This window comes from Balaenoptera ricei, chromosome 4, assembly GCF_028023285.1.
Source record: "Balaenoptera ricei isolate mBalRic1 chromosome 4, mBalRic1.hap2, whole genome shotgun sequence".
NCBI lineage: Eukaryota > Metazoa > Chordata > Mammalia > Artiodactyla > Balaenopteridae > Balaenoptera > Balaenoptera ricei.
The window spans coordinates 22297014-22311724 of NC_082642.1; the positions used below are offsets into that span (position 1 = coordinate 22297014).

Consider the following 14711-nt stretch of genomic DNA (forward strand, 5'->3'; position numbering starts at 1 on the left):
CCAGCTCTGTGCCCACACCTGCCTGTCGACCTCTCCACTGCCACAAAGGAGAGATGCATTTCAGCTCATTCATGAACATTTTGGGTCCCATAGGAGGCCATGAGCTCCTCAAGGCTGTTTCATCTTTGTAGCTACAGGGTCTGGCCAGCTGCATGAGCACTGAACAAATGAATGCAGAACATCTCTCTAAGGAAACGTCAGATGAAACAGAACCTCCGCCCTTCTGAACTCCAGCTCCTCCTCATGCCCTTGCCTTTCTGCAGCCCCATGGGTGGCACGGATGTCTGCCCCATCACCACTGGCCTGAGGGCCCAGCTATTGGCAGCCACTGGCCCCAGTCCCACACAGACCCTGGTCACCTGGAGGACTGATGGTCTGCAACTCCACACCAGGGAGCAGCTCAGGTCTGAAGGCCCTGCTGCTGCCTCTCTGTGGATGGACCGTGGACACAGCCATTCACGCCTATATTCCACGTCCCAAAGGGGCAAGTCGGGCTCTGCTCCCATGACTACTCATCAGGATTGAAGGATGGATGGTCTGACACTCACCCCTGATGCGGGATTGGCGGTCCAGCCCAGCTCTGCAGTAGCCGTCCTGGTGTCCATTAAAGTTTCTGCAGATCAAAAAAAGAAAAAATGGTGAATCAGAAGGGTGACTGGACAGTGGCCCTTATGTTCTTGAAGTTACTTATGACTGTAAATGTCAGTGATAGGAACCCTGGGCTCCTTTGCCAAGCCCACGGCTCGGAGGAGGAAGAGGTCTGCTAGGAGGATGCAGCTCGTGGCAGAGCTAGGCGCAGACCTCAGGTGTCCTGATGCTAAGTCTCTACCTGAATGACCCCAAGCCACCTGGGTGGGGTGAAGTCATCTGCCTACTCATCACTTTAACCCTGAGACGCAGCTTCTTCCCACAGCACTCTACCTCCAGGATCTTCCCAGGCCATGTTGACCCAGTAGCCAAACCTAATTCCTTCCTCAAACCTTCCTCGGCCACCTCCTTCTGCCCTCTTCCTCCCCACTCCTTCCCCACCCTCCAGCCTTATCTGCCTGCACTCCTTTCTCCCCACCCTTCTCCTCCACCTCCCCTCAGGCCTCCGTGTTGACACTCTTGGCCGATTTCCCTTCAACCCCTCTGGCCCCAACACTCAGCCCTCCTGCAGGTCCCTTTGCCCCTGGGCCCAGATACATGGCCAGCCCCTTTCCCAAGACTCTGCTGCGGGCTCACACAGCTTTGGCAAAGCCCTTACTCCGAACATAAATGCACATCTCAGACCCCAAGGGCCTGCTTCCTGGTCACCAATCCCTCTGGCCAGTAAGGGAAAGACAGACACCCTGACTTGGCTGTGAGCTCCCAGGGGCCACCAGGGTGGCTACAGTACACACGCCGAGATCACCGGGCACCATGTAGTGATCATAGAGCTGATAGTTATTATACCTGTTTTCTGGAGGATAGTAGTAAAGTGTCCTGAAAACGGGGCAGCTTTTTCTTTTTTCTTTCTTTCCTTTTCAATCTATTATTGACTTCTGTCAGCCCCACCTCTCAAGGGAAACTCCTCCCCAAAGGCTGATAAGAGCTCTGATCAGCAAATCCAAAAGCCCCTTTGCTTTGTTCGTTTTGTTTTTTTTAACAGCTTTGTTGAGGTAGAAATCACATGCAATAAACTGCGCATAATTAAAGCACACAATTTGGTAAGTTTTGACATATATTTATAACCATCACCACAATCAAGATAATAAACATATCTGTCATTCCCAGAAGTTTCCTGTCCCTCTGTAATCCCTCCTTCCCTCCTACCCCTGCCCCACCCTGCCACTGTCCCCAGGCAATGACTGACCTGCTTTCTGTCACTATAGGTTAACTGGCATTTTCTAGAATTTTACATCAATGGAATCATATAGTATACACTGTTTTCCTAATCTGGCTTCTTTCACTCAACACAGTTGTTTTTAAGATTCATCACGTTTGTGTGTAACAATAGTTCATTCCTTTTTATCACCGAGTAATATTCCATTGTATGGAGAGACTGCATTTTGTCTACCATTCACCTGTCATTTCCAGTTTGGGGCTATTACATGAGAGTTCCAGTTCCTCCACATCCTCACCAACACTTGGCAGGGTCAGTCATTTTTAATTTTGGCCATTTTAACAGAAGTGCAGTGGTATCTCATTGTGGTTTTAATTTTCATTTCCTTAATAAAGAATGATGTTAAGCAGCTTCTCACATGATTTTTTGTCATCTGTATCTTTCTTAGTGAAGCATCTGTTTAATCTTTCCATTTTTAAATTGGGTTGCTTGTTTCCTTGTTGTTGAGTTTGGTAACGTTTTTTTTTTTTAATTTATTTGGCTATGTCGGGTCTTAGTTGTGGCACACGGGTCGTTGCAGCATGCAGGATCTTTCACTGCAGCAGGCGGGCTCTTTGCTGTGGTGCACGGGCTCCAGAGCACACGGGCTCAGTAGTTGTGGCTCGCGGTCTTAGTTGCCCCACGGCATGTGGGATCTTAGTTCCCCGGCCAAGGATCGAACCCGCGTCACTTGCATTGGAAGGCAGATTCTTAACCACTGGACCACCAGGGAATTCCTGGTAACTTCTTTATATCTTCTGGATACAAGTCCTTTATCAGACGTACGCTCTGCAAATATTTTCTCCCACTCTATGGCTTATCTTTTCATCCCTTTAACAGCGCCTTTCAAAAAGGAGAAGTTTGGGCTTCCCTGGTGGCACAGTGGTTGAGAATCTGCCTACCAATGCAGAGGACATGGGTTCGAGCCCTGGTCTGGGAGGATCCCACATGCCGCAGAGCAAATGGGCCCGTGAGCCACAACTACTGATCCTGCACGTCAGGAGCCTGTGCCCTGCAACAAGAGAGGCCACGACAGTGAAAGGCCCGAGCACCACGATGAAGAGTGGCCCCCACTTGCCGCAACTAGAGAAAGCCCTCGCACAGAAACGAAGACCCAACACAGCCAAAAATAAATAAATAAATAAAAGTAAAATTAAAAAAAAAAAAAAAAGCAGAAGTTTTAAATTTTGGAGAAGTCTAATTTTTCAATTTTTTCTTTTATGGTTTGGTGTCATATCTAAGAAATCTTTGCCTAACCCAAGACCACAAAGATTTTTCTCCTACTTAGGTCTATGATCTATTTTGAGTTAATTTTTGCATAAGGTGGGAGCTCTGAGTCAAATATACAATTTTTTTTCTTTTCATATGGGTATCCAGTGTTCCAGAGGGGCACCTTTTAAAATCACACAATGGGGCGGTTTAGGCTAGTGGAGGTGTCTTATGCACTTGAATTTCCCAGGGCATGTATCAAAGGACCAGGCACAGCACGCCCTAGCTGCACAGGTGCTCAACAAACACAGGCACAGGAAATAGACATGACGTGTTGTTTTGGTTTCTCCCTCTTCTGTTTCCTTTTCTCCTGAACATCCTTCCCGCTGTGAACATTCATTCACTGCTCAGTGCTTCAGGCAGGAGATGGGAAGTATGAAGGCAGAGGGCAGAATCTTGGTTGGGCCCCCTGGAAAATAGAAGGACTCCTGGCATAAACCAAAGGTTTGGGAAGAAACCCACCCTATGGGCAGGACTGAAGGGGTGAAAATAGAGTGATAAATGAGGAGCTCTGTTGAGCAAAAGGGTCCCCTACACTCTCGTCTCCAAGTGCTCAATCCCAGAAAAGGGATAGCGGAAGTCTGTCCAGGCGACAGGGCCTTGGACACCCAGCATTCCAGCCTGGAGTGACCCCATCAGGCTGACATGGCACAGACGGAGCAGGGGAAGCCTTTGAGCCAGAACGGGTCTAATGAAGGGAAACCAGAACCACCCAGTGGTGACCTGCATGGACTATACACAAGGGTCAGATGGGGTCCAGGGTATCTCAATGCATGCCAGGGTGGACGGGCGCTAACAGGTCAGTGAGGCACCTCCCTCACAACCTGACGCTATACAGCCCGCCTGCAACCTAGACAGCTTTTCTGCCACCCCAGTGGAAGGGGGGCTCACACTGCAAACAGAGGGGAGTAAAGCAAATAAAGTGAGCTGGATTTTCTTGCCCATTTGAGTTTGGAATTGGATTGAGAGTCATGCCCCGTGCATATCTGAAGGAAGGGAAGCACTGGAACAGACTTCTCCAGTTTGTTCTCTCCTCCGATTCTTCCAACAGCTGGGGAGGCCGATCCCCGCATGGAGCAGCCCTCCCTCTCTCCACTTCACAGCACTAATAATGATCATAATGACACGCCAGATTTACATAATACACTTCTCAGAAGGCACTCCATGATGCCCTGGAGAAATTCATCTCCATGATTAAAATGCCTTCGCCAGGTGGGCCTGAAGCAGGAGTCACTGAACCCATTTGGCAGGGTTGGGGACCAGGGCACAGAAAGGTGCAGTGCCTCCAGCTGGGTCACGCAGCCTCCCATCCTGATGCCGACAGCCCCAAATCTCAGCTTGCTGCCCACCAGGCAGACCTGGGTGTCCAGTGGCTCTGCTGTGGCCCTGGAATGGAGGTCCTTGCTCATAAAGCCAAGAAGCCACAAAAGCCCCCAGAATAAGGCATAATGCGATAATAATGTATATCATGGCACTCCCCAAACTCAGGATCATGTTGAAGTGCAGTAAACAGGTGGAGGACACGGGCAGGGAGGAAACTAGAGTCCAGAATCAAAAGTAAGAATCAGCCTTCACTCCTCAATCTTCCAAGGACTGGTTTGTTCTGTTAACCCCAGGAATACAGTCTAAGAGTTCATTATATTCATAGTTACCTGCTCAAGGGCTGTAATTGAATCTGTTTCTAAATAATGTTTTCCATCCACCCTCTTGGACAGAAGTTGCAGCAAGAGGAATCCATTTCTCTGCATACTGCCCGCGTGGAGACAAAAGACCACAAAACCGTAAACCATCCACTCGATATGATTAAGGGCAGTTTCTTTTCTGGCACAGAGCGCTTCTGATTATGGCATTACACTCTGGTGGGGGCTGAATTAAAGTGATTTGAGGAGGTTTACATCTCCCTGGAGAAGAAGAGAGTACTCATTTGCATTTATAAAGCATATTGAGAGTTCTGGCAGAAAGTTATGGTGGAAGCACAATTAAATATTTACCATCACTTCTACTCTCAAACAGTGGCATGGGGACCAAACCAGCTGGAGATGCACGTGTTGCTGTCAGATCCAATGCCTTCAGGGGACATGACTCTGGGACTCCTACCCGCCGCCAGCCTCTGCTCTCTGGGAGCGCGTGCTCACTGCCCACGGGAGGAAAGCTGGGGAGGGCACACAGAAGGCAGAGAGGGCGCTGGTGTGGGCAGACAGACAGGGTCCGGGTTCCACTTCCACCACTGAGTGGCCATCTCTCTCTCCCCCTCCCTCCATCCTCATCTGCAGAATGGGGCTAGGGCTAGTTAGTGCTCAGGACCATGGATGGACTGCATGACACAAAGCACCACAAAACAGATGCTTTTATTGTTATAACTTAATCACTCCAAGCTTCTGTTTCTTAGCTATGAAAAGAATCTAACGATCGTTATCTGTAAAATACGTATAAGGTATCCGGAAGAATCAACGATCATGGATATCTACTGATATCTCATCTACCTCCTTCCTTGTAAAGACCAAGGAGTAACATGTGGAGGATACAGCAGTGAATCACAGTGGATCCCGTGGAGGGACTCATGGTCCAGTTCAGGGAGAGATAAGAAACAAATTTCCACTAGACATCCTATTCTGGCTGAGGCCATGAGAAGAAGACTGAGAAACTCAAGAGAATGGACACAATTCTTCTCCACGTGGGGAGTCAGTGGACCCGTCCCAAAAGGGAGACTCACACTGTGTATGGGCAAAGGCAATGCTGTGGTCTCCTGGATAAGGGTGGGCCATGGTGGGAGGCAAGAATGGAGAGGTCCACCTGGCGCCTGGGACAGAGATGGCAGAGTGACTGCCAGAGCAACCAGGAGGGAGCAGAGACAGGTCAATTGGAAAGAAGTGGGAGCCGTCCCAAACCTAAGGGGCGGGGGTGAGGAAGACTGAGCCAGAGGGGAGGGGAGGCCCCATGGGGAGACAGAAGGAGGTCTTTGGCAAGAGCCGGCCGGACTGGCAAGAAGCCGAAAAGGCTGGGGCACACGAGCAGCCTGACAGAGAGACCCCATTTTCCCAGGGAACAATTTCCCTACAGGGGTTTCAGTATGGAAACCAACCACACGGGGCTGCCGCCCGAGGGTCCAGGTGGAGGGGGCAGGTCTGAGCCCCCTGCTAGGGGGAAGAGGCAGCTGCCGCCCGACTCTCAGACGGTTCCTGTTTCTGTCTGGATTGGCACGTGGGGATGTATTGACATTTGGGATGAATTAGATGTCCATCATGGTGAAAGAGAGCTAAATAAACCCTCTCCTTAAAGTTCTGCCACTCTTTTTGGAGAGACATTAATCAGACATTCAGCTGAAAATATTTACAACGTCCTTCCATGGTGGTAACAATATACAACAACATACACAGATGGAATGGGGGCTTCCAGGCCTTCTCTGAGCAGTGCCTCATGTGTATTTGATAAGGCAAATCCATGGACCTTCCAAGCAGGGAAGGACCAGCGCAGCTGCCCCGTCACTGCCCTGTGCAGCCCTCCGTGGCCCACAGAGCTCCTGAAGCCCAGGAGCCACAGCACAGAGTTGCTTCATGAGTCCAGGTCCTATCAGGTAAATGCCAGAAGTTGGGGGTCAGCCCCCTGCAGCCCACCCTCTCCCTCGGCCTTCACAGTGCAGTCAGGATCATTGGAAGAGGGCTGAAACGCAATGGCATAAAGGGGTGCTGGTACCCATTCAACAAAGGTCGTCCAAGTCACTCCCACAGGCAAGGTGGGCACTGTGCGGGCGCCAGAGACAAAGCAGAGAAAGACAGACACCCCAGCCCTCAGGGAGCTTGCAGGCAAGTGGGAAAACAGAAATTAATCCAATAAGCACGCAGCCAAACCTGCAATTACAGCCCTGGTGAATGGCAGGAAGAGTGATCCCAGGGACGGTTGTGAAGACTGAATAAAATGACAGGTGTATGGAGCCTGGCGCACAGCCGGCACTTCCTCCTTCCTTCCCCAGCCCCCAGCTGACGGGAGCACAGGGACTGCCCCCTTTACACGCACGTACACACACACACACACACACACACACACACGCACACATGCACACTCCCGTCCCAGGATTGAGCCCATACTTGCAGGGATAGGACACGTAGTAAGTAGTCTCCCCCACCCCAAATCCAGAGCGCGCCGGTACCCACGATGCGCTGAGCAGCCCTGACCACGGTGTGGCACTCAGCCTTTCCAAGGGATCCCCGTGCTGCCCTCCAGACCTGCACTCATCACAGAGAACCTGAGCACTTCCTGGAGCTCACATCCTCCAGCCACCACCCCAGGCTCCTCAGCGGCCCCCACTCCTGGCCCTGCTCCATCCATCACCACAGCCTGCCAAGGACTCCAGCCCAGCCTTGCTGCGGAGGCCTCGTGGGGCTCTTTCCCCAGACGTTCCCTGGGGCTGTGTCCTGTCTTCACACGCCCCGCTCACTGGGCACAGAGTCCTCAGGTGGTCTGCTGCCCCCGCAATCTTCAGTCCCTGACACAGGGTCTCAGAACCAATAGCTGCTAAGCCCCAACTTCACACCTGCCCAGACCTCCTACTGCCAGTTCAGGCCACCCTCCCTGTAATCTCATCCCCATCCTTCTGAATAGGCCTCAAATCACCTCCCTGGACCAGAGGAGGGAGAGCCTTGCTGGCTCTGGGTCTGGGGATGATTCTGGTTGAGTGTGAACTGTGAAGGGCACCAGCTAGCCTCGGGGGCTCATGTTCTGGCACAATTGGGCCCTGGGCCCTGCACAGCTATGAAAGACTGAAGTGATAAAGTATTCCAAGCAAGACTTTCACATCCCATCCCATCCCATGTGTCCACCCACTCAAAGCTTCTTCACACTTGCCCCCCTCCACGCTTTCCCACTGCCCTTCCCTGGAGCCCATGTGTGAAACCTCAGAGGCATTTAGCTTTGATTCCTTGTTCTCCCTCAGTCCATCATCAAATCACTCACTATGCCACAGTGACTCTTGCATCTTCTTCACTGTGTATTCCTTTCTAGTCTTGGCAACGTATCTGAGTCTAGGGCATCAGCCCTGCACAGTGGGACCACAGCAAGCACCTCCTAGCTGGTGTCTCAGCAGAAGCCCCCAGCTGCACCATTCTCCACACAGCTGCCCAGTTCAGCTCTTGCTGTCAATGTAAATGGTTCAAAGGCAATATGGCCACACTAAGCAAGGGCTTAGAGAATCTCAGGTCCTCTGATCACCCAGTGATGTCACCCCCAAGAATTAGTCCAAAGGAAATAATTCCAAAGGAAAAGAAAACAAACGGTTCCATTTCGTGAAGATGTTCATTACAGCATTATTTAGAATATGAGAACACTAGAAGCAGCACAGGGGAAGGAAGTGAAGGATGGCACGCTCATATTCATGCTCCTGGAGTGTTACGAGGATAATGTCACTGCATCAGGATGCCGGCAATTAAACACAGAGCAGGAAACAGAGCTGTGTCTGCACCACAGATGCAACTCTGGAAACAGTGCTTCAGTGGAGTAAAATGGCACCATGAGTACAAAGACCAGAAAGCAAAGTACAAGGGCTGATGGGTCAGGGATGTAGGGTTTACTATTACTTACATCCTTACTACTACTGTGCTGTTTTAGAAGACACGTGTTCAGAAATAGAAATTTGACCCACCTTCTAAAAATACCTCTTTCATCCCACCTCACTCCCCTACTTTATGATTTTCAAAATCTCTCCACTATTCCAAGATATGCCACAAACTTCTGGCCTCCATGAACCTTCTGTTCCAAGCCCGTCTTTTCCAAATTGATCTTCAGTTTCCCAGAGGAGACCCATCACCTCCCATCCCTGCACTTGCGCTCAGGCAGGTCCTCCTGCCTGGAATGGCTTCTTCCTCTTCTCTACCTGAAATCTGGTTTGCATCTTTCCTCCCCAAGTACTTTGTAAGTACCTTGAGAAGGTAGAGCTGTGACTTATATCCCCCAGAGTTTGATCAGATGTCTCACACAGCAGAAATGCTCCATCAGCTCTGGAGACCTGGGTTCAAGTCCCAGCTACCGGACTGACAGCAAATCAAGTCACCTCTGAGCATCAAAGTCTGATTTTCACGGAGAGAGGCATCTCTCCTGCATCCACGAGCCAGGGAGACCAGACCCAGAAAGATGTTCTGTATATTCTTAAGAACGCTCATTGGAATAACATTTATTTACTGTCTCTGCCAAGTGTAAAATGCTAGGTCAAGAGAAGCTGTTATTACATAAGTCTCCATTGACTCATGTGTAATAGTGGCCAGCAAGGAAGAGAAACAAGCCTGAGTAAACGAATGAGCCAGTCCAGCCCATCTGCTGAATGACTGACTGATTGAATGAGTAGGAACAGGCACTTAAATTATAAATACAAACTGTGAAATTTGCTCTTTTAAAGAACACAGATCAGCCCAGTCTTCCCCACCACACCCTTTTCCTTCTGTTGCTTTTATTTTCCAAGGTGCAGTTAATTATCATAAATAGAAAGAAGCCACAGCGTAGATGGGTCATAGCATAGAAATATGCTTCCAGGAGCCGGCAGGGCTCTGGTTCCCACATGGCAGAGCCCATGAACAAGGTTGGAAGGCCCAGACTCACAGCTCTGCTTTCTCTCCCTCCCAGGGCTCTGCCAATCGAGGCTCCCGGGGAGCAGACCACAGCATGGAGACGTGACATGGTCTGTTCAGCTGGGGAGCTGGAAAGGGCTGGGGACAAGCCTCAGAAGGGCTGCTGCCTTCTCTGCCCAGCCCAGCTCAAACTTGGTGCCTGCCTTGCGAGGGTCCCTGTCCTCTCTGGCCTCAGCGGGTCACTTCTGGCTCCCAGTCCCTAGGGTGATCTCTAAGAAACATGGCAAGAAACCAAAATGAACCTCTGGAGCCTGGGTGGACCCCTCTGCCTCCTGAATCCCCAGGTCTGGCTTGGTCTTTTGGTGACTTAGCAGTGCATATACCTGTCCCCTGCAAATGCTTTTCACTAATAAAATATAAAAATTGCTTTAGGAGATGTATTAGTTTCCTAGCGCTGCTATAGCAAAAGTACACAATTTGGGTGGCTTCGAAAACAGAAATGTTTTGTCTCACAGCTCTGGAGGCTAAGAGTCCAAAATCAGGGTGTCGGCAGGGCCATGGTCCCTCTGAAAACTACAGGGGAGAAGCCTTCCTTGCCTCTTCTAGTTTCTGGGGTCTTAATGGCGATCTTTGGCATTCCTTGCCTTGCAGCTGCATCATTACAATCTGTGCCTTCAGGGTCACAGGATGTCCCCCGTGTGTCTCTGTCTTCACATGGCCATCTTATAAGACATCAGTCCTATTGGGTTAGGGGCCCACCCTGCTTCAGTATGACCTCATCTTAACTAATGATATCCACAATGACCCTATTTCCAAATAAGGTCATATTGTAAGGCACTGGGGGTTAGGGCCTCAGTATATCTTTTTTCTGAGGGGACACCAGTGAACCCATAACAGGAGGGTAGGATGCCAGGAAATACCGCTGTCGGGTTTCCTCCAGCAAATACTCAGCCTTGAGCTGGGAGCTTAGGAGACACAGACACAAAGAAGGCCAGGTGCCTCCTTCAAAGAGCCCATTCTAGCAGGCGATGGGAGGTCTTCATTAGCTGCTCCAGGTCCACTCACCCACCCCCGATTCCTTACCTGGAGGCAGACCTTCATAGACACATGGACTGGGCCCCCTGCCATGGAGTCTGGGGCGGGTGGGAGGGAAAGGCTTCGGGGGGGGGGGGGAGTATCCCCAGCTGCCCCCTGCCGAGCTGCAGCGGGTGGTGGTCCTCTCCTACTGCCTGATCCTGCTCACAGGGCCCCTCCACTCAGCCTTCAGGCCTAGGGTGGTAAAAGCTCCCCACTGCCGCGAGTCCCTAAGTGTTTTGCCATCCTTGTCGCCTTTCTTTAACTCTGTGCAAACCTTTGCAAACAGTCCCCTCGTTCATCTCCGCCCATCACCTCTTTGGACTGCGTCAGCTGTTTCTCCAGGTCCCTGGGGATACACAGGGCCTCGGTCCGTAGCCCCCGGTCGGCAGCACCTCGTCTCCGGTGCCCTCCCCGCGTCGCACACGGGAGGCAACCACCCGCCAGCCTGGCCTGTCCTGACCGCACTGAGCTCGGATCAGAACGACCTGGGTGTGAGCCCCAGCCCCACGCTATCCAGCTGTATGACCTTGAGCAAGTCACCTAGATCCCTAAACCTCATGCTCAGCCATCCTCATTAAATGAGGGTAATAATGCATACGTCACAAGGCAGTCGGCGGAGCCAAGGAAGTAAGTGTCACCAGACACTTACTGCACAAGTGCTTGACAAGCAAAAGTTGGTCCGCTAGCAGCAGGCATTGTCATGCCCCGTGTCTGGTCCTGGTGTGGGCAGTGGACTCTCTCACAGGCCTAAGGTCCCTAGCTGTGCCCTATGAGATGGGCCAGCTACTGGGTCTCGGACCCTGAGGCCCATCCTGAAGGGTGGGTTTTGGTCCCCCCTCACCCCGGCCCACCCTGGCAGCCTTGGTTGATTGAAAAGCCTCGGCCCTCCAGCCACACTCTAATTTCTCCTCAGGCCCCCCACCCAGCCACCAAGAGACCCTTGTTGCAGCCTGCTTCACCCCGTGGACCCCTGGCATGGGGGACCTGGCACGGGGCCGCAGCCTCGGCAAGAGTGCACCAAATGCCTCTCCTGCAGGCTGCCCCTGAAGACCAGGGCCCCATCCGGGCCTATAGGGACGGCTGACAATAAGGACCCCAAATAGCCAGGTGGCTCCCCCGCCTCCACATACACCCTGAGGCCCGGAGAGCAGCACCGGGCCTTTCCTGGGTTCAGTGCTCCTCCCAGCGCCCTGGTGTTCGTGCAGAGCTCGCAAGGCTGGCGTGTGTGGGCTCCGGCCATGGTTCTGCTCTGCATGAACGGGCCACACTCCAGACCCAGTGCCCCCGACACTGCCCTCCTCTGCACACAGCTCCCCATCCCAAGGTGGGGCGTGGGCTCTGCAGCCAGGGGGCAGCTGGTGGTCTGCAGCCTCCAGCAGCCAGGCTTGGGGGGCCACAGCCCCTCTCCTGGGCTGGACACAGAAACATTCTGGATTAATGAAGAATGAATGAATGAAGATGAATGTCTGTGTAAGGGCCCTGGACTGGTAGAGGGACCCACCATGGCCTGTGGAGCGCGGGTGGGAGGGAGTAGTGGATTTATACATCACACACGCCCCACTCCCTGTCCTGTTGGTGAAGCAGTGGGCTCCAGCAGCCCTGGCTACAGAGAGCGTGGGTCCCCTCAGTCAGCTGCTTCGTGGCTTCATTCTTCAAAACTATGGTTGAAGAATCACTGGTTTGAGAATGATGGTGCTAGGCAGTGGTTTCCTTGCCCACCTACTGTCATATGTGCCACCAGAGAGTGTTCCCTCTTGGGAGGTCACCAAGAACTGAAGGCAAGAGTCTCTCCTTGCATCCAGAGAACTCTGGGAAGAGATCAGCAAGCAGCTCAACTACTCTTTGAGCTTTCCCAAGGGGCCAAGATCAGGGATGGCCCTTCAGAACAAAGGCAGGGTGACCACAGTGCCTGTCCTGTCACCTCCCAGATGATGTGCCCCTCATCGTCCTGATGTATCAGGCCTGATGGGTTCACCTTTCGCAGTGAAAGAATTTCCATAGTGCTCCTGCCCAGCTGGAAGTGCAAGCTCCGTGCTGGGCCCCGTCCTCAGGAGACAGGTCTCATGCTGGGCCCTGCCCACCCCCTCAGGCCCCTGCACTCACCTGCACGGCTTGCCGCCTCCATATGGTTCCCTGATGGAGAAGGGGGCCTGGGGTGCAAGGACTGATAGCTGTTCTCCAACAAAGGAGAAGCCCTGAGCAAGCGAGACTAAACACAGCAGCGAGGAAAAGGAGAGACTGAAAGCCTTCATTTTAGGCCCAAAATGCCAAACAGCCAGTCCTTCTTCTGCCTGATTCCTTCGTCTGCCTTCTTTTCCTCCTATCTCAGCTCCCTTTCCCATTCTGAAACCTGTATTCCCTGATCCTTCAAGATGACCAGACACTCTCTCAAATCCATGTGCACCCCTCTTATGTCTGAAAGTACCGCACAGCCAGAGAGCCAAGAAGAAAAGTGGGTCTCACCACTCCCGGCTGGGGATCTCCGGTCCTCTCCAGCATCGAACACCTGAAGGCAGAAGCCAAACCGGCCAGATCGTGTTGGTGGGCACAGGCAAGGCGGGCTTCTGAGGCTGCTCTCCAGCCCAGGCATGACCTCCAGCAGCACCGGCTACGCCCAGGCCATCAGGCATCAGGGGCGCCCTTAACCAGACCTGCAGCAGAGCTTTTGCCCGAAGGCCTCACCTCCTCCTGACTCAGCTTCTTCCCCAACACCATCCAGCAGCAAGGAGAGAAAAGAGAACCGCATAGGAGTGCTCTGGTCCAGGGACACCCTTTAAATCATCGCCCCGGCACGCTGATGAAGCCGGCCTGGCCGGGACCACACTGCTCCATGCTCCACCTACTTGCATTTTTGTGGGGAGAGTCAAAGACCCATTAAGATTGAGGAGTCTGGCATTTTCCAGTCTCCCAGCGCCATGAATTCTAAGGGAGATTAAATCCTTTTGCCCCGGCCACTCTGACAGACCCGTGAGTTGGCGCCAATGGCACACAGGTAAGAATAATGCACAATAAGCCCGCTGCTCTCCTCCTCATGGGCGCGAGGAGAGAGGGCCTCTCACTTTCCGAGGGATGCCGGCACCCAAGGGGCATCAATCACCCTGGAGAACAGCGGGGAGGAGAGGCCGCACGTCCATGCAAAATGACTCTCTGCAGCCCTAATGAAGGCCGGCGATGGATGGCCACCCGGGCTCGTTAATCAGAAGAAGCACACTGCCGTCTGCCCACCACCCCCCCACCCCCGCCAGGCCCTCCTGCGCCCTCATCCTGGATTGATCTGTGGCACAGTGACTCTCAGATGTCTCTGCGCCTAGGGCCCCTGCAGGCACCAGCAGCAGCCACAAAGCCAGGGGCCCGCGGGGGAGGGCTGTGGTAGGGGCTTGGGGATGTGCGAAGGGGCGGGGCAACCAGCCAGAGCAGGAAGGAGTGGGGGCTCGCAGGCAGGCCCTGGCCTTCTCGTGGACACATCCTGGACCAGACTGGGGCTGCTGAGTCCCAAGGGGCCACCAGAGCTGAAACGACCCCTTGGGGCCGCTCCACAGCGCACCTCCCACCAGATGCATGGACATCTCCTTCCAGGGGCGTGCAATCCTCGGCACGGCCCTGCGGAGGCTGCTGCTGTCTCATGGCACCGCTCCCCTGGCCTCCAGCCTTAATGCCCAGCCCCCCCTCCTCTCTCCAGAGAGCCAGGCGCCATCCAGAAAGGCCCAGAGTGATCCGTCAGCCACCCCATCCTTGTCCACCCAAGGAGACCGGGCGGAGAGGGTCCAGGCTCACATCACATGCTGATGGCAGAGCCAGGCCTACTCCCCAGGTCCGCTGTCTCCTGGTCTATTCCCTCTGATAAGCTTATGTGGAGACAGCCTCCCTTCTCCACGTCTCACTTTAGCTGCTTGTTAAGTGGCAACTATTGCATAAAATGTCTCCTCTGTGGCTGAGGGTGCTGTCCTAAGGCTTGGTGTGGATGGGTG

At 52.9% G+C, this 14711-nt stretch overlaps 1 protein-coding gene across 1 annotated transcript in view; it reads right to left on the minus strand.

The window, feature by feature from the left end:
* The window catches only part of EPHB1 (EPH receptor B1), a 420917-nt gene that overhangs the window by 289027 nt on the left and 117179 nt on the right, over window positions 1-14711 (minus strand). Inside the window, exon 2 of the mRNA XM_059920279.1 lies at window positions 549-613. Within this exon, the coding sequence (XP_059776262.1) occupies window positions 549-613 (65 nt within the window). The remainder of the gene's footprint in view (window positions 1-548; window positions 614-14711) is intronic.